This window comes from Lepidochelys olivacea (genome assembly GCF_965140295.1).
Source record: "Lepidochelys olivacea isolate rLepOli2 genome assembly, chromosome: 3".
Taxonomy (NCBI): Eukaryota; Metazoa; Chordata; order Testudines; family Cheloniidae; genus Lepidochelys; species Lepidochelys olivacea.
The window spans coordinates 130,980,769-131,005,008 of NC_140413.1; the positions used below are offsets into that span (position 1 = coordinate 130,980,769).

The following is a 24,240-nucleotide window of genomic DNA, read 5'->3' on the forward strand; positions in this document are numbered from 1 at the left end:
GTTTCTGATTTAGGCCCTCCTGAAATAGAAGCGTTCACCAGAGTTCAAAAACTCATCAAATTTTTTCTTCCCCACTTTGTAGCAAAAAACTTGCCAATCCTCTCCCACAAAAAAAACAAAACAAAAAACAAACAAAAAATCCCAACCAAACAAAAACAACACACCCAACAACAACAAACAAAAAGAAAAGGGGAAAAGCCTAGATTACTAGATTCCCCTGGCTGAGATCTAATGCACAGCACCACGGGTTAACTTTTGTTAATTACAAGAGTTGCTCTGGCAATGAACTCCATTTAGTTCATTGGGAGCCTCACATAGCAGGCAAGGGCATGCAGGAAGTGGACGGGAGGGATGCTTCTTCATCTCTGGGGCCTCTTGTCTGGAGCAAGATGGGGAGAATGCCCTCAGGAATCTCTCATGGTTCTTAAAAAAGCCAATTAACATGGCTGGTGTGAGAGAGTTTTGGAAGTTGCAGGAGGCCTGTTTGACTGACCACCCTCCACTGATTACTTACTCTGTGATGGCTTTTTTCTCAGAGAAGATTCTCAGGCAGAAGTCAGCTTCCTGGTGTGGCTCAAAAGTAGTAGGAACAATAACATAATCCCCAGGTGGCAGCTTGACTCGGTCAGAGACTTCCCTTAAGTTAATGTAGGTTTTGCTCCTTGCCTTGGAAGGGTTGTATCTGAAAAAGTCTTTGTTCAAGTGTCCATCTTTGCTAGGGCTCTGCAATGGAATTTGAAGCAGGGATTTCAGTTTTATTCATTATTGTGTGCAAAGTAACTGATGTGCATGGTTCAGATATGTCAGATTCCCACCTCCCTTCTTGATCTAGAATCATAGGGCCAGATACATGCATGATTCACTGGCTCCAGGATCAGGAAGTCACCATTAGCCACGGGCACTCCTCTCACCTTATTCTCCTGTGCTAAATGGAGCTTGGATACCAGGGGAATCTAGCTCTCAGACTTTAAGGCATTTTATGCAGGGGCTCTAGGATGGAGAAACTCCATTTTAGCAAAGCCCTTCTGCACCAATATAAGGACATTTTAAAGGAAAAGCTACCATTCTCATCATTATTTAAAGAACGTAGGTGATTAGATACAACAGCAATGGGTGTGATGCAGAAATCTTGACTGACACACAGAGAGATACAAGGGGGGAGAGAGAGAAAGAGCAAACATGGCTACTACATCGTAAAATACCAAGTACCTCATAAATAGCATAGCCAATTGTCAGCATTTCAGCACCTAGTTTCCTGAGTTTACGTCGATTCTTTTGCATCAGAGCTGCTATAAATGTGCATTCATCTTTCCCATCATCTTTCTCTGTCAAATGCAGCTTGATCTGTGGATTTGTCCAAAAGGTGTCTGCCAAAGCAAAGAACACAGATGTTTTTTCCCTCCAAAAAAAAAAAAAAATTTTAAACTGAGCCAAACAAGGACAATAGAGAGAGTAATTTGAGGTTTGGGGGTTTTATGTTTGTTTTATTTTTCCATTTTCCATTATGTACCTTGATGATTTCAATGCAATTCTGCACACAAAGAGCCAAATCCTGAGGGACTTGGGTTTTAGTATAAACAATAGCAGAATTTAGCCCCAATATCTCATTAAATGGCAATGGTTTAAATTGGAGATGAAAGTTACAAGACAATTAATTGGGGTTTTGTTGAAAATATAAAAGCACAAAGGGTCAACTTCTGATCTCATTCATATTGGTGTAAATCTGGCATAACTCCATTCAATCAGTGGAGTGGCTTCAAGTCTACACCAGCATGAGCAGAATGTGATGGTAAGGGCTGGATTCTCCTCTCACTTACAGTCCTTTGACAAGGGTGTAACTTAACTGATCTCAGTGGAGTTACTCCTAGTTTGCACAAATGTACATGATAGGAGAAAGAGGTGCACAAAACTGAAAGGCAAAGAAAATTATTTCTCTCAAGTGGAATCTTGTGACTGTTTTGATATTTTGCTGGGTTTCAGCTAGTTGAGACTCCGCCGGCTTTATTCAGCACATGGTTGTGGAAGTTACAAAGGGGTGAAGAATTCTGTGTCTCTAATGGATGCTTCCATGGGCGTGTGAATTTTTTCTAAAGGAATCTCTGTTCACCTAAAAAATTTCTGCACCCTCCAGCAGTGGAACCTCTGACCCAGCTCCCTTGATGGACTGTCACCTCCCACTTGTTGGTAGCATTGTCCCCAAGAGCATCTGGGGTGAGGTTGCAGATCTCAACTTTATCAAAATGTGTTTTGAAATCTTCAAAGTTCATCCTAAATGAAAGGAAGGGAAAACAGTCAGTGCATCACATTAGTGACCGAACAGAAGCAGCAGCCTAGGCAGAAACTACTCCCAGAGACCAATTCAAAATGCAGAGTATCAGAACATAGGGCCGGATCATGAGTTTCTGTAAATCAGTGTAGTTTCATTGACTTCATTGGAGCTATGCTGATTTACACCAGTTGAAGAGCTCTCTCCATAGACCTGATTCTCCTCTCCTTTACACGAGTGTAATCACAAGTAACTCCATTGACCCCAATGGGCCTGATTCTGATCTCTCTTATACCAATCTTAAAATAGTGAGACTCCACTGACTTCATCTGAGTTACTCCTGATTTACACCAGCATCAGGGACAGAGCAGAATCAACCCAATGGAGTGATACTAGTGTAAAAACTGGTGTGAGAAGGGAGGCTCTAGTCTTCTAGCCTCACAGCTCCTGGGCCCAGTGATCCTTTTTAGTGCAAAAACAGGACAGAGGGGTTAAAGTTCTACCAATATTGAACTATAACCAAGTGTGATACGCTGCGTACAACCATTCCTACTCACATACCAAGAAGCGTACAGACAGCCCAATGTGCAGCAAGACATAGGAAGGGTCCACTGGCACTTCACTTGCTGTGAACGGGTCTGCTTTCAGACCTGAACCAAACTGGAGTAAGAACCAGTAGGGAAAGTATTTACCAAATCAGAGACTGGTGTGCAGTACAGCAGCTGCTGCTGGATAGCATGGGAAATAGAGCAGGAAAACAGTGTAGCAGAAACCAGTTATAGCAGGGCGGTCTGCTCTGGCTCAGAAAAGGTTAAAAGCCAGTCCTTGGAGAGGGCTGGGGCTGAGAGCCAATAAGAGAAGGCTGATTGGGAACACAGCCATAGCTGGGGCCATGCCCAATTAGGAGACAGCAGGCCCTATAAAAGGGCTGTGAACCAGTAGCTGAGTCAGTCTCTCTAGCTCTTGAGAGAGAAGGACCTGGCTGCCTGCCTGGGAGAGAAGGGTATTTGAGACAGAGCAGTGCTGGGGAAAGGGAGGGGGAGCTCCAGCCTGGCAACTCCCCAGGCTGCAAGCCTTGATAGAGGCCTATGCAGGTACGGGGTCTGGGAGGAGCAGCCTGTGGTTAGGTAGAGGCAGCTGGTCTGACCCCCTTGCCAATGATGAGTGGCCATGACAGATTGCAGTTTGCCCCAGTGAGCGGGGGCTAGATGATGACTGACAGTAGCCACTGAGGCAAGGTGGGGATAGAGGGTTGGGGGTTCCCCAGGGAGGGGAGACCTAGACTGTGGGGTACTGCTGGGGGCAGAACCCTGAGGTAAAGGGCACTGGGGTCCAGGAGGGACACCGGCCTGCAGAGGGCATGCTGTATGCTGGAAAAGAGCTAATTCCCAGACAACCAGCAGGAGGCGCTGTGCCAGGGAGTCTTGCTTTGCTACACCAGGTATCCAGTTGGGGAGCTAGGCCCAGATCCTCAAAGATATTTAGTCTCCTACCATCTATTGAAATCAACCTTTGAAGATCTGGGCCTTAGTGACTGAATGACACAAATGAACAATAGCAGGAAAAAGCCAGTGAGCTCCAGGCAATGTGTATGGGTGGGTGTTGACAGGATGCGATCCTCACAATAGCACACAGGGGTAGCAACATCACAGTCCCACCAGCTATAATAGATTTCATATTCTGCTGAATAAGTAATAGGTGCCTAGGGTTACTTTAACTTACACTGTCCTAGAAAGTTTTCATCGCACACTTTTGATAGGGGAGCAAATGGCAGAGTTTGATTTCACTGTCTGCATCTCCCTTTTTGTGTTGTGTCTCCCTTCAATGTATTGCTAGCTCTGCAAGCCAGGTGCACTCCAGCTTCTTGCTTCTCTTCTTGGTACACTGAGAATAAGGGCTGGATAACAACCCCTTTTGCTTCTGTGTACCTAGCACAAATATCCTGGCCGTGTAGCACAATTTATGTCTTTTGGGCCAAGTGCTGCAAATTCTGCTCTTTGTTACACAGATGTACATGTGAAGTACTTACCAGCACGTCATTGGGGTTGCTCTGGATTTACACTGGTGTGACTGAGAGCAGAATTTGGCCCTACGTCTTTGAAAGAGAGGGAGGGAGACAGAGAGATTTAGAAGCTGATTTGCTAACTAGCCCCAGGGTTAATCTTTCCCCTCTGGCAGAAGCACAATAATGAATGTGGAATTTGCCTCTCCTCTCTACCCTCCCTTATCAAGACTGACCTTAGTTACTCTTGGTGTAAATCCAGAGTAACTCACTGTAAGTTACTGAGATCAGAATCTAGCCCTGAACATGTTACCCTTAAGGTCTTGCTAGTTCCTAGTTAACAGGAAAAGAGGGTAAAAGAGACAAATTCTTATCAAAAACGTATTTCCCATTTGAAATGTCTTAAAATTTATGTTTAAAACAGTTAACGCAGCCTTCTGTAGTTTGCTTCATGCCACTCTGAACTGAATGCATGAGAATAAACTGGTAAAACATGACAGAAAAAAACACCACATGTAGGTGCTATTATTTAAAATGTAGCACATAATCCGTGTGCCCTGAGAAATGCATGAAAGCTAGCCATATCCAGAAGCTATAGTATAGCACTGGTTTTTAAACTGTTAGTGAGCTGTTTGTTTAATTTTCAGGTGCAGTATGTAATAGCTTACAAAGTAAATATCTGTTGGGATCCCTGAAATTAAGACTTAACTATTATTATTTATTATTATGATGTCTACTGCAGTAGAATCTAAGGACCCCCCTCAACTCCATTGTGCTTGGTGCTGTAAACATAACACAAAGATAGTTCATGCCCCAGAGAACTCACAATCTGAACATTCAAGATGTTGAACAGAACTGTAGGGGAACTTGAGAAGTCATCAAGTCCAGCTCCCTGTGCTGAGGCAGGACCAAATAAACCCAGACTATCCCTGGCAGGTGTCCAGTGATGAGGATTCCATGACCTCCCTTAGAAGCCTATTTCACAGCTTAGCTACCCCTTATAGTTAGAAAGTTTTTCCTAATATTTAACTTAAATTTCCCTTGCAGCAGATTAAGCCCGTTACTTCTTGGCCTACCTTCAGTGAATATTGAGAACAATTGATCACAGTCCTTTCTGTAACAGCCCTTAACAGATCTGAAGACAGTTATGAGGTCCCCCCGTCAGTCTTCTTTTCTAGACTTTTCAAAACAGGCCCAGTTTTTTTAACCTTTGCTTATAGGTCAGATTTTATAAATCTTTTATCATTTTTGTTGCTCTTCTCTGGACTCTCTCCACATTTTCCATGTCTATCTTAAAGTGTGGTGCTCAGAACTGGACACAGTACTCCAGCTGAGGCCCCATCAATGCCAAGCAGAGTGGGACAATCACCTCACATGCCTTACAGACAACACTCCTGTTAACAAACCCGAGAATATTAGCCTTTTTTTCCCACTGCATCACATTGTTGACTCATTCTCATATTGTGATCCACTATAACCCCACATCCTTTTCAGCAGTACTACCCTGCTAGCCAGTTATTCCCCATTTTATAGCTGTGCATTTCATTTTCTGTCTGAAGTAGAGAACTTTGCACTTATCTCTACTAAATTTCATCTTGTTAAATTCAGACTAATTCTCCAATGTGTCAAGACTGTTTTGAATTCTAAATAGTACTTAACTCTTATATAGCATTTTTCACCACTAGATCTCAAATCACTTTACAAAGGAGGTCAGCATCCTTTTTCAGATGGGGAAACTGAGGCACAGAGGGGCCATTTCTTGCTCAAGGTCATTCAGCAGGCCAGTGGCAGAGCTGGGAATAATTCATGGGTCCTCTGAGTCTCAGTCAAGTGCTCTATCTACAAGATCACACTGCTCTAAATGACAGCAAAATATGAGAAAAAAACAGCTGAAAACTCTTCAGAAGTTGTTAGGCTGCTCTGTGCTGATTTCACTACTTTCATGTCCTTAAAGATGCACAGCATTTGTGTAGCCTCTGACATGCAACATTGAAATTCATGAGTCATTCTTTCACCTGGTGTGGCACATGCTGCATTGGGAGAATCACCCAATTCAAATGGTATTAGTAAGTTGAAATGTGATGTACAGGAGTGGAGTATTTAGATAATACAAAACTTGACAGACTTGTTTTTGAAGCATTCCCTACATTGTGCAAATAACCTGTGTCTGAATAACCTTTCAGGAAACAAGTCCATTACAGTGTCATTCATTTTGATCTTGAGAACTTTCGAATGCACAGTGTTTTAAATATATTAATTACAGTTGCTAAGTATGGCATTTTAAACATCGTAAAGATATTTAAAGATAGATACTCTGCTATTAAGACTATGTAAATTGAGAGTGGCTTAAATGGAGAGAGTTGTATTGTACCAGTCCTCTTTGGATTAAAGTACTAATTTCCCAGTTCAGAGCTAGTCTCATCTGCCTCACTTGGCCTGCCTGCTCACTGTATTCTCATCAGCATATTTATTTTTCAAAAGGGTACCATACCAGAATTCTCCATCATCTAGCACTGTCTGACACAGGCGTTTTTGCTCCGATGGGCTGACTGACTGCCATTCAGGAGAACTACAAGAAAACAAAGTCAGGCTTTACAAGGCTATCAAGCACTTCATTTCCCTTGGCTCAAAGACACCAGCTGGATATATTAGCAGATTACACCACTTTCAGATTGATTTTATTTGAGCAGTAGCCACAACAGGTGCCTTTAAGGAGCCTGATTCTGCTGCTGTTAAAACCAATGGCAAACCTTCCATTGACTTAGACAGAAGCAGGATCAGGTCTTAAATCTTGAGGTTACAGTACTGCTGTACTGACCAGTACCACTGTGTTTGCAATGATCCCCACAGTGAGAATAGGGAATGCTACAAAAACCAAGGTAAATTTAAGTACTGCGAGTGGTATATCTCTAGACGGTACATCCACTGTACTGTAAACCTTGCTGTGCATCTGTATCGTTATTGCCATGAAGTTTGTTGCTAGTATAGAACCATCCGGTGCTCCCAGATGAAGTCAGTGGGAGCAGGATGGTGCTCTTTAATTGTACAGATGAGTGGAGAGAGAAACTGAAATACCTGATGACCCAACTGAAAATCTATTTTTTCATTTCCATTCACTGCTGCCATTCCTCGTTCTAGCAGGGATGGAAGCAGAAAAGCCTAGATGTTTAATGAAAGCCTGCTCTTACAGCAGTGTATATTTCAAACCTGATTCTAAGCAGGAAGTACCAGAAGTCTCTAATGAGATCACTAACCTAAGCCCTGAGCCTGCAAGTCAACGTGTTAGTGTAGACTCCCAGGCCCACATGGAGTCCCACTGGCTTCAGTAGGACTCTGTGTGGACGCTGTGATCAGCATTAGCAGTTCCACATGCAGGATCAGAGTCCCTTTTGGCAGATACAGCACTTTGGCTAAAAATCTCAAATGGCTGGATACCTATTCTAAATTGAACTACTAAATCTTTTGAGATTTAATAATCTCTAATTATACTGCTAAACTATTCTCACATTTTTGGAATTTACTAAGGATCATAACTACACTTGGAAATGTAAATATCTGGGATTGATTTGTTGATCGTTTTAAGAGAAGGGACATTTGATAAATTTCCAGCACTGATTCAAATCTGCTAATTATTTCACTGTTTTTAAAGGGGCTGTCAGGATGTATTATGGAACTGTCTCCTCTCATTTATACCAGCGTAAATCAGGAAAAACTCAGTTGAAGATAATGGAGGTAAAGCAATGTAAGTGATCTCAGAAACAGGCCATGTATAAATGTATTCAGACATGAAAAATCCAGCATTGATTCAAATGTCCCTTCTCTTAAAACTAGTAGGAATTTCCAGAATAGAATCTACTGTTCACCATTTATGCTGTTTGCTTTTTAAATGACTATTTGCATTTCATCCAGCTTGGATAATGAAAGAGGCTAGGGAGCTTCACAATTTTTCCCAGTTGGCATTTGTTGGGTCTTTTGCTCTTTACACAGCCAATGTAATATGAAGGAACCACACAGGCAAGTGTGGTCCAAATAACTGTCTTTAATAACTACACAACATGCAAGTCCTACCTACAATATATACCTTGGAGCTCTGGCTTCAGAAACATAGAACACAGTAAGTGCCATTAGAGGGCTCACAAAATATTTAAAGAGATACTGTCCAATTCCTACACACTACCTCAGCACTTTCCAGCTGTCCTGTAATAGCACAGTGTTTGGATGTTTGTGTTGCAAATACTGCAGGGGAATGTTTAAATAATACAAATTATACATTTTCCATTGGAATTATCTTAAAAATAATGACATTTATATTAATAGTGGATTTTGTTTCTATTTTTAACAGTACCTACATTTTGGGACTAAACAATCTTGACAGTGCCTCTTTAAATGGTAGCTGAGCAGTCTTGACAATACTGAAGTCAGGATGTTAGGACGACAACAGCACTGTTCTGCATGTGTAGGCTGTTAATTAGACTTGACTTCCCTCCTCGGCAGTCTGACCTCTATTCAATACAAATAGTTATTATACATAAAACTAACTTGTCACTCCAACGGCCATTCCACTCCACTTGTCCCCATGGATTTCTTGGCCGTATGAGTTGCACCTTTCGGCCTCGGGAGCTCACCTAAATAGGAAGACCAAAAATAGAGAAATTCTTGAGTGGCCTTAAAATATAATGGGACTATTGCTATTGTAGTAATCCCTGGCTGGCTGCTGTCATTAACTAAGAGACAATTCTCCAGAGTGCCTAGGCTAGATAACACTTCTGGGCACTGGGGAACTCTGCTGGAGCAAATGTGCAGAGGGTAGAAGGGATGGTGGAGAGGAAGGAGAAACCTCCCACTGGGCTGTGTTAGAGTTTCACTTCACAGGGGAGAAGAGTGGTGCTGGGTGAATAATGGAGTTTTTAGTTTGCTGTAAATTAAAAAAAAAAAAAAAAATTCAGGCCAAACTGAAAATTAAATTGTCTAATATTTCTGGTAAACCCCCAAAAGTTGAAAAAAAAATAATTTCAGGTTGAACAAATCACTTTGTTTGACCCAAAATGAACCATGCCGTTTCAATTTCGTGCATCTGAAAATATTTTTAATTTCTAAAAAATGAAAGGACATTTCAAAATAAAAAGTGGTTTTGAATCAAAAATCCACATGCTTCAAAAATGTCAACACTAAACGTTTTGGTTTTTACAGAATTTTTTTTCCCAACCGAATCGGTTTGGTGAAATCAGCACAAATTCATAAGATATTTAGTGTCACAGAATCAACATTTTTTGTCCCCCCCAAAAAAAGTTTTAGTTGAAAACTTTCACTCAGTTCTAGGGAAGAACCAGAAGATACATACAGTCCTCTGGCTCCCAGGCCTCACCCCCTAAGTTCCTTTAGGCACAAGAAGCTGGGCACAAAACCTTAGACTGGGGGAGAAGGGGCATGCCCTGTGTGGCCTGCCAAAATCCAGTCCCCTCCTCATACACTGCAGCCACCCCAATTCGCCAGCCAAACTGCATCCAGGAGATGTGAAGAACAGGATTTATGATCTTTCACTTTCCAGCTCTAGGTTTGCACCTCTTGCCAGCTCACTCTTCACCACATACTGTCAACATAGCAACAATTGGGACGTACCTCGTCAATGCCAGTTACTGAATAAGCATGACCCTTTATGAGGCCGAAAGGGGTTCGAGCTTCTGACTCAGCTGCGCTGCTGGTCTGAAATATGAAAATACACTTTGACATACCCTTCCTTGAGAGGACATTGTACGTGGTGACACTCTGTCAGTATCCGGGCCCGTCACAGCTAGATACACTGAGAAGTAAGTGGCTGTACTAAAAGGTACTGTGAATGACAGTATAGCTTTTCCTCTTCCTACAATACTGCACACTGGCTCAGTCTTTTAGGGAAGACACTTTCGCAACAGAAAAAATGATTTTATTTGTTTCACATATTAGAAAAATATGGGACTTTCTACTAAGATTGTCATCAATAGGAATGCTCTCAGCATTCCAGGGGGAAAAGACCAAGCATCTAGTGGGGATGGTGAGTGAATTATCTTCTCTTACCCCTATGGCAGGTTCCTCTAGGTCAGGGATAAGACACACTGGCAGAGTAGTGTAAGGAAGCTTACAGCTGCTGCCCATGTGGTATCTCTTCTATGGATAAATCCAGTGTTGTAACTAGGGTTGCCAACACTCCAGGATTGTCCTAAATCTGGTATCTTTCATGAACAACAACATTAATTTACAAACTCAGGCACTGACTCTGCAAACCCCCCTGTGCCTACATAGAGCTTACTTCAGGATTGCAGACAAAAATAATAATAGCACAAAAATTGTAACATTGTAAAATTGGGGGGAGGGATAGCTCAGTGGTTTGAGCTTTGGCCTGCTAAACCCAGGGTTGTGTGTTCAATCCTTGAGGGGGCCATTTGGGATCTGGGGCAAAAATTGGGGATTGGTCCTGCTTTGAGCAGGGGGTTGGACTAGATGACCTCCTGAGGTCCCTTCCAACCGTGGTATTCTATGATTCGATGAACAGCAATCACTGAAGCCAGTAGACACTGACTCCTGCCCTGTGACAGGGGCTGTGAACAGCTTTACCTCTGACCCAGGTCAGGTGAATGGAGCCAGGAAGTAAAATTCACTGTTATTACACACATTACATACATACATAAATTGCACATACAAAGCTGAAATCCAATGACTCTCTTCTTCCAAACAGCTGCCATAATGACTAAACTGGTATTGTATGTATGTTAGATTACAGCTATTGGTTATAAATGATTGCAGTGCTTATTTGCTACTATTGCAAATTATTCGCTATTAATTTCAGTGGGATTTTTTTAAATTTTTTACTTAAAAAATACCCCCCACAAAACTAAACCCTCTCTAGTCTTTTACTTACATCAATAGAACAGCCCACCAATGAACCTCTTTCAAGAGCTTTTCCCAAGATTTCATAGAAATTTTCTGGAGCCTTTTTGACTTCGTACATTTCTCCAACTCCTCCAGTGAAATCTTCCATGGCTTCTAGTGTACTGCCTCCTTTTAGGGCTTCATAACTCCCATTCAGTCTGAAAGTTACACATCCATAGTGAGAAATGTTTTTAAAACCTTTTGTTTTTAGGTTACACTGAGCTGGATTCTCACCTATTTACACTGGTGTAAACCAGCAGTAACTCAGTTGAAATTAATGGAGTAAAAACTGGGTTCAGTGACAGGAGAATCTCAGTCTTGTTAATTACAATGTAAACTCTCCCCCCTCCCCCACCTCCTCATTCTAATTTCCAATTCATTATTGGTTCAAATCCAGCACAGGCTGGCAGTGACCATACTGTAAGTCTGGTTCTCAAACTTTTGTAGTGGTGACCCCTTTCACATAGCAAGCTTCTGAGTGTGACCCCCCCCTTATAAATTAAAAACATTTTTTAATATATTTAACACCACTGTAAATGCTGGAGGCAAAGCGGGGTTTGGTGTGGAGGCTGACAGCTCGTGACCCCCCATGTAATAACCTTGCAACCCCCTGAGGGGTCCCAACCCCCAGTTTGAGAACCCCTGCTGTAAGTTGTTCAGTGACCTGCTGGATGCAAAACCAGTAGATAGTCTTATTCCAGTTTTTAGCCGTAACAGTTGGCATCATTATTAGCACTCTCAGCAGAAAAACAGAGAGCAGGTTTTAGGTCTTGATCCAGTTCTCACTGAAGCCAACTGGAGTCTCTCCATTGACATTACTGGAAGTTGGATCAATCCATCGGGGATTAATTTAGGACATAGTATCTCCAGGTCAAGGCTGAGGAAACTGCAATGAACAAATAAAAGCTGACGATTTTCATTGTATGACAAACTGAGCAATGCATGCACCAAAGGCAGACAGTACTTACTTGGCATAGGCTTTTTCCAGTAAGGCGCTCCAGAATTCATTGTGTTCAGACGAGTGTAGAAAAACCAAGCGGTCTTTAAAGGTGGGTAATCGATCATCAATAACAATATCCAGCCACTCATTGTGCTGCCAAAACTGTGTTGAATGGAGGATGAGAGAATTGTTCGATAACTTGTAATATTTCATAAGGCGAGCACGCCTCTCTAACTACCATATTCCCATGCTCCAAAAGTGTCTCAGTAACATTTGGGGGCTGTTATAAGACTAAAATCTCACCGCTTTTGTGAGGCAGGTGAAATCTGACCCAAAGTAAGCACCACATTTCCCCCACTAAGCCTCTTCTCAATCAAGTCAATAAAGAAACTGGTGGGCTTCTATTTTCTAAACCTGACACAAAGACACAGCTGCTGTGAAACCTCCATAGACACAAACTGCCATACCTGGAACTGCAACAATATTCTGATCCTGAGCCACTTTATATATGCTGTAGCGTCAAACTGTAGTAAATTATTTAAACTACACTGAATTCATATGAGAGCTGTGTCTTGGGACAGACTTTCAATTAACATATACATTACAAACTGAAGGATACTGAGTGCTATGGGACAAAATAGTAAGTAACAGACTGAATTCATAGCAGGCAGGAATTTTGTACATCCCCCCACAATTTCTCTGAGTCCTTATGATAAACTCCAATAGAGTTTTACAGAAATTAAGTAAGGTTCTATATAAATTATTCTAAAAATCTAACATTTAGCAGAATATACAATTTATATAGAATTTTTAAACCAACCTAAGGAATTCTATAGCAGAGATCTATTCTATTCGATCCATGTTCTTACATCATGCCCACCACCATGGTGTCTGAGCACCTATAGTTATATATTAAATTCTAGAAGTTTGTTTTAAAAATGTATATAACTATCACTCTCTATTACATTATATTGGACTATTTTGAGCAGGAGTGGGCAAACTTTTTGGCCCGAGGGCCACATCAGAGAATAGAAATTGTATGGCGGGCCATGAATGCTCACAAAATTGGGGTTGGGATGAGGGAGGGGGTGCAGGCTCTGGGGATGAGGAGTTTGGGGTGTAGGAGAGTGTTCTGGGCTGGGGCCGAGGGGTTCAGAGGGCGGGAGGGGGATCAGGGTTGGGGCAAGGGTGCGGGAAGGGATGCAGGTTCCCCGGCTGGAGCGGGGCCGAGCCACATGGTGCGGCCCCTGACCCAGTGCCCCAGCCACAGTGGGGCTGAGCCGTGTGGTGCGGCTTGTGGGCTGGCTTAAAATGGCTCACAGGCCGAATCCGTCTTGCGGGCTGTAGTTTGCCCACCCCTGATTTAGAAGAAGCAGGAATCTGAACTAAGTCAGATACACTGATATTAAAAGTCATTAGGAATTGTATTATATTTCTTGATCTGAACTAGATATAAAATGTCATGTGACTCAAGCCATCTTAAAAACCTACATATACTGTAGGGGCAAGTCTTCCTCTTGATTATGACTATGTAACCCCTTTGACTTCCTGGCAGTGGGGTTGGACACATGTAATTGAGTGTAGAATTTGGCCCTGGGTATTTAAACCTTTCTGGGATGATGCCATGATTTCTAACACTGTACTTCCCTTTATAATAGAAAAACAGCGTGGGACGGTGAAAAATTAAATTTTTTTCTAGGTTTCTTCTCAAGACTCTCACTTAAGGTGAGTTTAGCAAGTACTGCTTTGAATAACTCAGACATCATTCAGAGGTCAGACTAGATCAGTGGTTCTCAACTAGGAATCTGGGCCCCCCTAGGGGCTGCGAGCAGGTTTCAGGGGGTCCACCAACCAGGCCAGCATTAGACTCGCTGGGGGCCAGGGCAGAAAGCTAAAGCTCGATTGCATGGGGCTGAAGCCCAGGGGCTCTGAGCCCTACCACTCAGGGCTGGGGCTGAAGCTGAAGCCTAAGAAATGTAGCTTTGCAGGGCCCCCTATGGGTGGGGCCTCGGGTAATTGCCCTGCTTGCTACCCCCTAATGCCAGCCCTAGCTTTTATAGGCAGAAAAACAATTGCTGCGACACAGGTGTGCTGTGGGGTTTTTATATCATGTTGGGGGGGGCCTTTAAAAGAAAAAGATTGAGAACCTCTGGACTAGATGATTTAATGGTCTCTTCTTGCCTTAAACACTATGAAATCCAATTCTACAGTAAACAGACAACCCTGCCACTAAATGGACCAATGCATTTAGCTACCCAGCCCCCAGAAGTGTTTGCATTTTATGCTGTTTTACCTGAAAGTGAAATATTCCAGCATAACCCGGTCCAAAATTTTGATCTTGAGGTACAACTCTGGCTAATGTTTTTTCATTCAGTGTAAGAGAAGCTATAGCTGCCAATAGCCAGCAGTCACCTGCCAATTGAAAAGACCAATACACAGATCACCAATAATATATCGTGAACATCTACACAATCTACAGGACAAAGATACTGCAGCAGCCTTGTCTCAAACTGTATGGGTAAGATTCTGACTTCAGTTATGTTGGTGTAACTGAAGTCAATGGAATTATTCTGGATTTATGCCACTGTAACAAAGATCACAGTCCTGCCCTACATGTACTACAGGTTCTGCATTTAATTATGTATTAAGAGTTCTCATTGGGTGGAGTAAACTCACATTGATTTCATTTATTTGTATCTTATTTCCTGTGCAATGTGAGATGCTACACAAACCAGCCATAACTGACTATGAACACAACTACTGTCAGCTGTTTTCCTCCATGCAGTGGGCTAGGTTTGCTCTTATTTACTATTTCATTGTAAATCCAGATGAATTCCACTGAAGTCCGTTGTTATTTGGGTTACCACTGATGTTACTGTAAAGCAGACTTTAGCTCATTATAGTGAAAGTTCACAAAGTCTGGGAAGTACTTTTTGCCATTGGGGGAAAAAAAGGTGTGATGGGGCTTCATTTGCTGACTCTACATGTGACATTTCACATGACTTCCTATTATAAGCTGGGAGTATGATGGCTGGTTGCCCACCACCCAGCAACACATCAATATCCTGTTTAACTTAAAACTTCAGGAGAAGACTGGCTGGCTACCTGGCACCAACCAGGCAAGATGCCACATGGAACCATTCAATTCTCAGCTTCCTTGGAAGTCTTATAGCATCTGAGCCAAGACCTGATCTCACTAAAATAAAGAACAAAGTTTCTATTGGCCTCAACAGGACCAGACTTTGACCTTTTTTGTGTGTTTTTCTTCCTCAAGATGAGGGCAAGAACTTGGCTTTGTGTTAGAGACTCACAGGAAGGGAAACTGCTTACAAATGAAACAGAACAAAAATGAGTCATGTGAACTTTTTCCAAACCAGCAGGTCTGCTGCAAGCTCTGTGTTGTTTGCACAGAGTGAAGGAGTAATGAGTGTCTCACAGGAGGCGGGAACTGCACAAAGGTCTGAAAAATCCCTATAAGCCATTTTGGAAGAATATTAGGAAACCATCCAACTTGCAATGTACACCTTATGGAAATGTCCTGTGGAATTCCACTGGGATTAAATGAATAAGTTTCTATGGAAATGTAATAAGACTGCACAGAAATTACTCTAAAACCTATAGAATTCAATAGAAAATTATAAACCTTCTTCGGAGAGACAAGGTGGGTGAAGTAATATCTTTGATTTATTCACCCACCTTGTCTCTGACCAACACAGCTACAACACCACTGCAAACTTTCTTTGTTTTTTGGATGATCTTATAGTGTTGTATACCAAAAATAGAATTCTCTGAAATTCTGTACCATTCTATAGCTGTGACACTTTTTGAGTGTAGTGCAATTCAATCCAAAGCACCCCCATTGTTTAGAGTGGGGTGAGCAAGAAGCTAAAACCAATTTAGAAGTTAGTCACATAACACCATGTGCCTGTACTAATGACCTTCATCTTTTTAAAATGAATTTTTGTATTCTTATTTGCTCTTTCTCCGAGGGTAACCACTTTCCAGATTTTATCTTGCAGGACCAAGTAGATATGTCATGGCATTACTGCCCAGTCAAGTTGCATCAGTGCATAATATTGCATCATCATGTCAAACACAACATTGGCATCAGCCTGTGGTGTTGCATTGATATGGTGGCACATAACATCAGTATGTGTCTGTGCAGTGCCCTGCCATGAGGATAGCTTCATCGTGATTTTAAGACTGCCCCAAAAGTATTTGACACTCTAAATTGCTGTAGATGCTATTATGCGCTTACAGGACGCAATCCTGGGACTCGCCTGTGAATTTCATGAGGGATGGCAGCTGGCAGCACTAACTTCTCCCTAGCTTTTCACAGCTCTCTCTCTTTAATTTGGAGGGAAGAAAGTGAGCGAGCGCCTCCACAGCAACCAATACTTTATCGAGGCATCCAGAAATGGGTATGGGGTTAGAATGAGAACACGTGACTTCTGAGTTTCACTTCTTCCACCAATTTAGGGAACAAGAGACTGGAGAGGCAGTTTTGCCTACTGGATAGAGCACTTGACTGGGCTCTAGACACAGCTCTGCTGCTAGGTGACCTTGGGAAAATCACTTCCCTACTCTGTGGCTCAGTTTCCCCACCTGTAGAATGGGGGTATTGATACTAAACTCCTTTGTGAAGGACTTTGATATCCACTGATCAGAAGTGCTACATAAGAGCTAGGAATTACTATTCGATATTAACCATCCTCCCCCACCCCCTTCTAGAATCTTCTGCACCACAGCACTTGGATAAGTGTGGAATAATTCTGTAAAGGGAAAACACTCACCAAGATCCCCTTGACAAATGTCAGTTCTTGTGGCTCCTCCAGTTATAAACTGTGGGTCTTTAACAATTTCCTGAGAGAGTAAGAGAAAAAAATCATTTAAAATATGCCTGGAAAAATATAGCATCATTTAGGGGATGAACCTGTCACCAATATGCTACATGCATTACTGCAAGCCTTGAGGAACTGGCTACCACACAATAGTACAGACACTGTGATACACTGTGTTGAGCCTTTGTTGCTAATTATTGCGTGTCACAATGAAACGATCATTTGTTCTCATGTTTTCTAATTAACGTCGTGCTGATGAAAGGTACTGGATTGACAACCCTGAGAGAGCGAAGTCCTGTGTTCACTTGCAGAGCATTTATAGCATAGGCAGTGGTTAGCAACCACAACATCTTCCCTTAAAGAGAAAAAGGCTGATCCCAACCTTTGTTTGCCTTACCAAGTAATGTCAGTTTTAAGTGGGAGCTGGAGCAAGTGTGACACTCCACACCCTTGAGCGTCCAAAGGTTGAGAGGGGCTGAGCCGATAAGACACTTGTAGAAAGGAAAGCAATGTTGACTGGCATTTCTTGGATTATTTTAAGTTCCATTAAAAATTTCACATGATGTTCTGCATTGGATAGAAAATTAGGTTTGTAAAACAATGAATCTGTCAGGGATTTCCCCCCTTGAAATCTAACTTAAAGTTGTCACTTCAAGAAAAAGCAATCACTTTTGCCGCTGGTTCTCTACTGCACTTGTGGCTCGTTGAATGGAGCCGTTGGAGTATGATGGGTAAGGCTGCAATTTAGTCACAGAGGTCACGGAAGTCACAAAATCCGTGACTTCCAAAGACCTCCATTACTTCAGCCAGTGCAGGCTAGGAGCTGCAAGGTCCCCTGCCGCCTGTGGCAGCAGGGAGCTGTGGGGTACCCCCATAGTTCCCAGCCACCACGGGTGGCAGGGAGGAGCACCACACCTCCCCGTCGCCACCGCTCCTGGCCACCATGGGTGGCAGGGGGAATCCGCCACTCCCCCCTGTCGCAGGCGGCAAGAGGGAACCATGGGTGGCAGGAGAGATCTGGCTTCCGGCAGCACGGGGGGATCCCTGCTGCTCCCACCCACCATGGGTGGCAAAAGGGACCCACAGAGCTCCCAGCTGTGGCGGGCAGCAGGGAGGATCCCCAGAGCTCTTGGCCACCACGGAGGAAGGGGAGACCCCCCGCTGCTTGGAACCACCAGTGGAGGGGGAACTTGGAGCTCCCACCCACCGCAGCTGCCCAGGCTACCCATTTTGTCGTGGTTATTTTTAGTGAAAATCAGGGAGAGGTCACAGGATTCTGTGAATTTTTCCTTATTGCCCATGACCTGGCCATGACTTTTATTAAAAATATTCATGACAGAATCTTAGCCTTTAATGATGGGCCCTTATTGATCTTTGTCCTTGAAGTACCCCTTTTATCGAAATATCTTAGGTATTTCTATGGCTCTCTGACTATAGTGCCTCAGTCTTTGATGTAGTTATCTTTGCAATACCTCTGTGAGCTAGGGAACTACTCTTATCCCTGTTTTACAGATGGAAAACTGAGGCATAGAGAAGTTTGCCCAAGATCGCACAGGAAGTCTGTGGTGAGCACTGACTGAACCCACTCCTTTAAAATGGCAGGCGAGTGCCCTACCCCTGGATCATCTTTCTTTCAATGGATAGGCCTCCCTCTCCTTTTCTACCCTCACAGACTGCCTGGCACACCTAAGAGATCTCCCCGCAGTTCCACCTTTGTGCTGGAATACATGTAGCTACAAATACCTTCTCTTGTCTCCCTCAAGAATGAAGACAGATGCTAGTCCCCATCTGTGAATGGAACCAGCCAGTATTCATTCAGGACAACCAGAAAGCAATCACCTCAATATTCTATAACAATGGGATCTACTACAGTGACAAAGAGAAACTTTTTTAATATAAAGGACACACAGAAAATATGATAGTATAAACATCTAGCTTGCCTTCCAGAGCAATAAAGATAAGCTGGAGAATTGATTGTTACAGAATGAAGGCCTGATCCAAAGCCCATTGAAGCCAACGGAAACCCTCTCATTGCCTTCACTGGGCTTTGGATCAGGCCCTAGGGAAAGAAAAGAAATAACATGGACAAAATGTTCTCTCATACATTTTGTGACCTATCTCCGTTTCTCTCTAGAAAGCCACCCTGCCTCTCATGACTACCTAGGGAATACTGCGTGTCATCAGGAGGGCTGCAGATGCACACTACCTTGATGTACCTAAGTCAGTAGTCAAGTTATACCTGCACAATCCCACAGAAATCACAATGGGTCAGGGGTGCTGGAACAATTTGTATAGTGGGGATGCCGAGAGCCACTGTAAACCCTGAATATGATGGAAACCACTTCAAGCCAGGGGTGCGGTAGCCCCCCCAGCACCTATGCTAGGGGTCCAAACCTGTACAATGCTAAGCTCCTAAAAGTTAATTGGATTGTGGGGGTGTAAGTGAGAGCATAATTCAGCCCTCTATCTCTATGCAGTAGCAGTTTCAATACCATAAGAATAAACACCTTTCAGTGACGCCATGTCATCTTCTGAGGCATTTCAACACAATGGCAAATGAAACTCAATGTCAATCCCTGCAAAGTAATGCACACTGGAGGGGATAATGTAAACCACTAAAACACTTCACAGCATTCTAAATTAACTGGATCAACTCAGGAAAGGGACATGGGCATAAGTATGGCTAGCTCAATTAAGACCTCTCTGCTCAATATGCAGCTGTGGTAAAAAAGCAGCAAAGATGTTACGTCGCATAAGGAGTGGCGTGCGAATAGTATGGAGAATATTAGAATGCAGTTATATAAATCAATGGGGTTCAGAAAAGGGCAATGAGAATGATCCTAGGCCTGGAAATAGTCTCTTGTGAAGAGGGATTGATAAGATTGGGACTGTTTACCTTAGAAAGGAGATGAATAAGTGGGGACATGATAAAAATATACAATAATCATCAATGGGCTAGGCAAGGTAGATTGGGAGCTCTGTTCTCCTACCACATAACACAAGAACAAGGGGACAGTCAATTAAATGAATAGGTGGGAAATTCAAAACTGATTAAAAGGATATTTTTTCACATAATGTGTAATTAAACTGTGGAACTCATCCTAGGTGCTGGAACTAAGGGTACATACACCCTCACCCTCTGGCTTGAAGTGGTTTCCATCATATATAGGGTTTACAGTTTGGTTCAATGGCTTTCAGCACCTTCACTATACAAATTGTTCCAGCACCCCTGGAATTCATTAAACTTGAAGTTTTTGATGCCAAGAACTTATGAAATCATTGGACATTTATATGGATCTCAAGAATGTCTAGCGTTAATATAATTAATGACAATACAAAATTGTGGCAGGGATATTAAATCTCATGTTTCAGGATTTAAGCCAATATCTAATTACTAGAGATTGGGATGAGATGCGCCTAGTGCAGGGGTGTTATACTTTCCTCTGAAGCATATGGCACTGGTCACCATCAGACACAGGATATTGGACTAGATGGACCTTGTCTGAGGCAGTATGGCAATTCCTCTGTTCTTAGGGAAAGAAAATAATTCTGAAGCACTGGGGAACGCAGCTTCTGCATGATTTACACCTACTGTGGCCAATAAATATCACCCAACTGTCCTGTTTCTATTCCAGGCTGAACACTATGGGATAAATTCATCCTATGACTGTGCCAGCTTCCACTCAGACACAGGGTCCCTGAGATGGAAAATCCACCAAGTGATGATATGGTGATACACAGTAGCCGTCCGTAATTTCCTTCCACCAGGGGAAGGAGGAGACTAGCACAGTCCAAAAAGTGGCTGGTGCTGGTTCAGGAGGAGACAGGGTCCAAGTGCATTGATTCAGCACGTCACAGCAGTAGTTGGTAGTGGAGCAGCTTCTGTGGATCTCTGGAAGAATTTTAAGCTGCTTCCACCCAAAGGACAGTCCAATGGAAAAGAGGCAGCCACCTCTGATTAAATATCCCCCTGGTTGCACCAGCAAGAGTGATCCTTGCTCAGTGAATTCTGGTTCACGTTGTACCAGAATTCGGTTGCTTGTTGCCTGATGAAACCTTTCCTGAGGCAAATGGACACAGGGGATCAGACCCTAAGCACTGTACATAACCCTACCCTGGGGATGTTGTACATGCCTTTGACACATACCTAAGTTGTCTGCTTTATCTTACGTTTTGGCAACATTTGTATAGCTTGTCACGCCAATAAAGTCTCATGGAATTCAACTGAACAAAATGGTTTAAGTCCTGTGCATCCAGTTAGTCAATCTGTCCTAAAATCCTGTTGCTGAACTGGTTGTATAAGTGATAGAACAGTTTCAAGGCTCCCTCCTCTGTGGCACATACTAGGAGTGCCCAGTTAGGTCTCAGGTCTCTAGCTGTCACCTATCTCTGGGCAGGGACCCTTGTCCCATGCCATGTGACTGGAGGTTTTAAGACTGCTCAGCCTCTTGCCTTGCCATGCGATGTCCCCAGCCACCCAATCTGCCTAATGGCCAGTGCTTGTGCTTTTTTCTTTCTTTCCGAGGGCTATGAACAGTGTATTGCCAGCAGTAACAAGCTACTGCACTGCCCTTTCTAAGCAAGCACAATAATTGAAAAGATTCCAGAGAAAACATAATGAACAACAAAAGAACCAAGACATGCTAAAAGCTAACCAGAGATCCACCCATCAGTCTTAGGGGCCCTGGTAGGCCAAAGTCCTTCCAACCCAGGAGTCCCCTTGGACAGAAGGTCCTGTCCATTTGCTGGATCAGAAAGCAGGCCCTCAGTCAGTTGAAACCCAGCCTCGTTATAGCAAAAGCCCTTTTTTTATTTGGTGGTCTCTGGAAAACCCAGTTTCAACCAGTATCTGCAACCCCTCCACCCCCACATTGGGAGTAGTATATCTCTGGAGGTGTTTACAACCTATATGGTTCCTTAATCGCCCCTCAACTGTTTTTGGTTCTTGGAGGAGCTGTGATTAGCCTGCCCCCTGGAGTTGCATAGGATCCCTGGCCAATAGTGATCCATAAACTGAATACGGTATGGTCCCTAAAGATATTGCATACAATTGCAATATCTGTCACAAGTGGGGCCACACTATTTCAGTTAAGCAGTTGAGCAAGAAGCCGCTTTATTGATGCCTTTGCAGAAGGATGAAGTTCAATAGAAAAACAATAACAGGGGAACAAATGCAATCCTTCAAACACAGCAGTTCCCTAGAAGGAAAATGAGTTGGTTTGTATTTGTTTTAGTGTATTTAATAGTCATAATTCTGTAGTGTTGAAAGATTCTGATTCCTTCATAGCTAACCAAGGCCCAAGTCCAGGTCCAGGTCCGGGCAATGAAATCTGGCAATATCCCAAAATTAGTAAGTTAAACAGCCTGCAGTTTTAGACTTTCAGGGCACACTATAAAGTGAATCTGTTTTGCCAGGCTTTTGTACATGGGGCAGATGGCTGGGGATTAATACGCTCAGCAAGGGTGGGGTATTATTTACAGTGTGTGATTATTTTGTTATGTTGGGGTGGGGAATAGGGATAAATTGCTGAAGTTGTATATGTATTATACTGTGTACATTTTTGGTTCTAGGCACCTAGGAAGTGGGAGAGATGCTTTAAAAAATATCTACACATCTAAATAAGTTTAAAAATACACCAACACATAAGGGTGCATGTTCAGAGCAATTTATAGCAGCAGCTATATGTAAAGATCATATGTAGTGTACCTGACTCCACACAGGATAAAACACGGACAATCTCCACAGGAAAATAAAGGTCAGCAGCACCGTTTGGTTTTCTCATGCCTATTGAACAAGCTTTATAGCAACTCATGATTTTAAAAAGTGGGTATTTGTCAAAGTGGGTAGTCAACATCACATAAAACCCTATAACGTGGCAAGCCCTTCACTTTGCTATCTACATGAGCCAGTTTGCTACGCCCAGACCTGCTGCCATGAAATATTGCCAAGTTCTGGAGTTACCCCCTTTGCAGATAATCCCCGCTGCATACAGCAGCATCCCTGTGAATCCATTTGAATGCTGACTTGTTAAAGACCTAGTAGTGGACCTGGCAAACGGGGTAGCCCTGGAGGTGCATTTTGACCAAAGTTCCCAATTCAGGAGGCAGCAGCCAAGTGATTAAAAAAGCGACCCACCCTCTCAATGATCAGACTGCATGTCCCAACCCATGTTGAGTGCCCCACCTGCAATGTGCTGAGCATATTGCAGCCAGTTCTCTGTTCCATCCTGGTCTCTTTATGCTAGTTTGGTGGCAAAGGGAGGGTAGAATTGGCCTCAAGAATAAGGGTTTTGCTGAGTGGCATAAAGCCAGAGAAAATGGCTCTGTGCCAGATCCCCCTTGCAGCACCGTGATAGAGTGTGCTGGGGTTATGGCTGGGGGAAGGGTTCAGATTATCCCTGTTCTGCAGCTATTTTCATCTGAGGAATAGCCCCAAGAGACTTGATACTGGCTGAGTACAAGCTAGAGCAACCATGAGACTGCTCTAATTTACACAGGGTGCCCAGGTAAGAATACAGTGAGGCACAAAGGTGGTTTAAAGCCACCTTCCCCCCAGGCCCTGTTTCTGCAGTGAGCAGAGCAGCGATCTGGTCCTTTAGATATCACTGAAAACTGAGGGAGCTTAGTCTCACTTGGAAAGCATTCAACACTTTTCAGCCTTTATGGAGCATAATACTGCATCTTTGTAACGAAAAGGCTCAATCCTGCTCCTATTGAAGTAAACACAAACATGCCAAAAGAGCACAGTCTTACAGAGGAGGAGAAGAAAGACATTAACATCTGCACAGCAGGTAAAAATGAGAAACGTCCACGGGCGATTAAAGTCATTAGCCCGAGCTGTAAGTCACACATTAAATCAGCATAATTTATGCTCATGTAGGGATGAGGATGGCACCTTTAGAGTGTTTCCTGGATTCAAAGGAAGTGGCAGAGGGCAAGTGACCTGCCCACATTCCTTCAAGCCACATGCCTTTCATCAAGAAGCAGTAGTGAGTTTGATGTGTCACAGTTACAGAAAACACTGGCAAGTCAAACCAGAACTTGTCATGACCTGACCCACCTGCTTGTTAAATACACCCTGACATGCGACCTGTAACTAAATGATTTAAAAAAAAACAAAACATTCATAGTCCTAACAACATTACCGTGGAGGAAAAAGTGAGGGGGATTTTTATTTTAATAATAGGCATTGTATTAGAATTGCTGCTTAAAGGGAACTTAAGTATGCTGCTTAAGTCTGAAGCGATTAAGAAACTCACATTTTAAGAGAGAGATGATTAACTCA

At 43.0% G+C, this 24,240-nt stretch overlaps 1 protein-coding gene across 1 annotated transcript in view; it reads right to left on the reverse strand.

Moving 5' to 3' along the window:
- Nucleotides 1-24,240, reverse strand: part of CAPN9 (calpain 9) — a 48,958-nt gene that overhangs the window by 19,055 nt on the left and 5,663 nt on the right. Inside the window, exons 2-11 of the mRNA XM_084625152.1 lie at nucleotides 16,908-16,977; nucleotides 14,408-14,526; nucleotides 12,143-12,276; nucleotides 11,164-11,332; nucleotides 9,888-9,971; nucleotides 8,808-8,893; nucleotides 6,760-6,837; nucleotides 2,108-2,268; nucleotides 1,210-1,367; nucleotides 515-723 (exon numbers count right to left, since the gene is read on the reverse strand). Coding sequence (XP_084481278.1) covers nucleotides 515-723; nucleotides 1,210-1,367; nucleotides 2,108-2,268; nucleotides 6,760-6,837; nucleotides 8,808-8,893; nucleotides 9,888-9,971; nucleotides 11,164-11,332; nucleotides 12,143-12,276; nucleotides 14,408-14,526; nucleotides 16,908-16,977 — 1,268 coding nt within the window. The remainder of the gene's footprint in view (nucleotides 1-514; nucleotides 724-1,209; nucleotides 1,368-2,107; nucleotides 2,269-6,759; nucleotides 6,838-8,807; nucleotides 8,894-9,887; nucleotides 9,972-11,163; nucleotides 11,333-12,142; nucleotides 12,277-14,407; nucleotides 14,527-16,907; nucleotides 16,978-24,240) is intronic.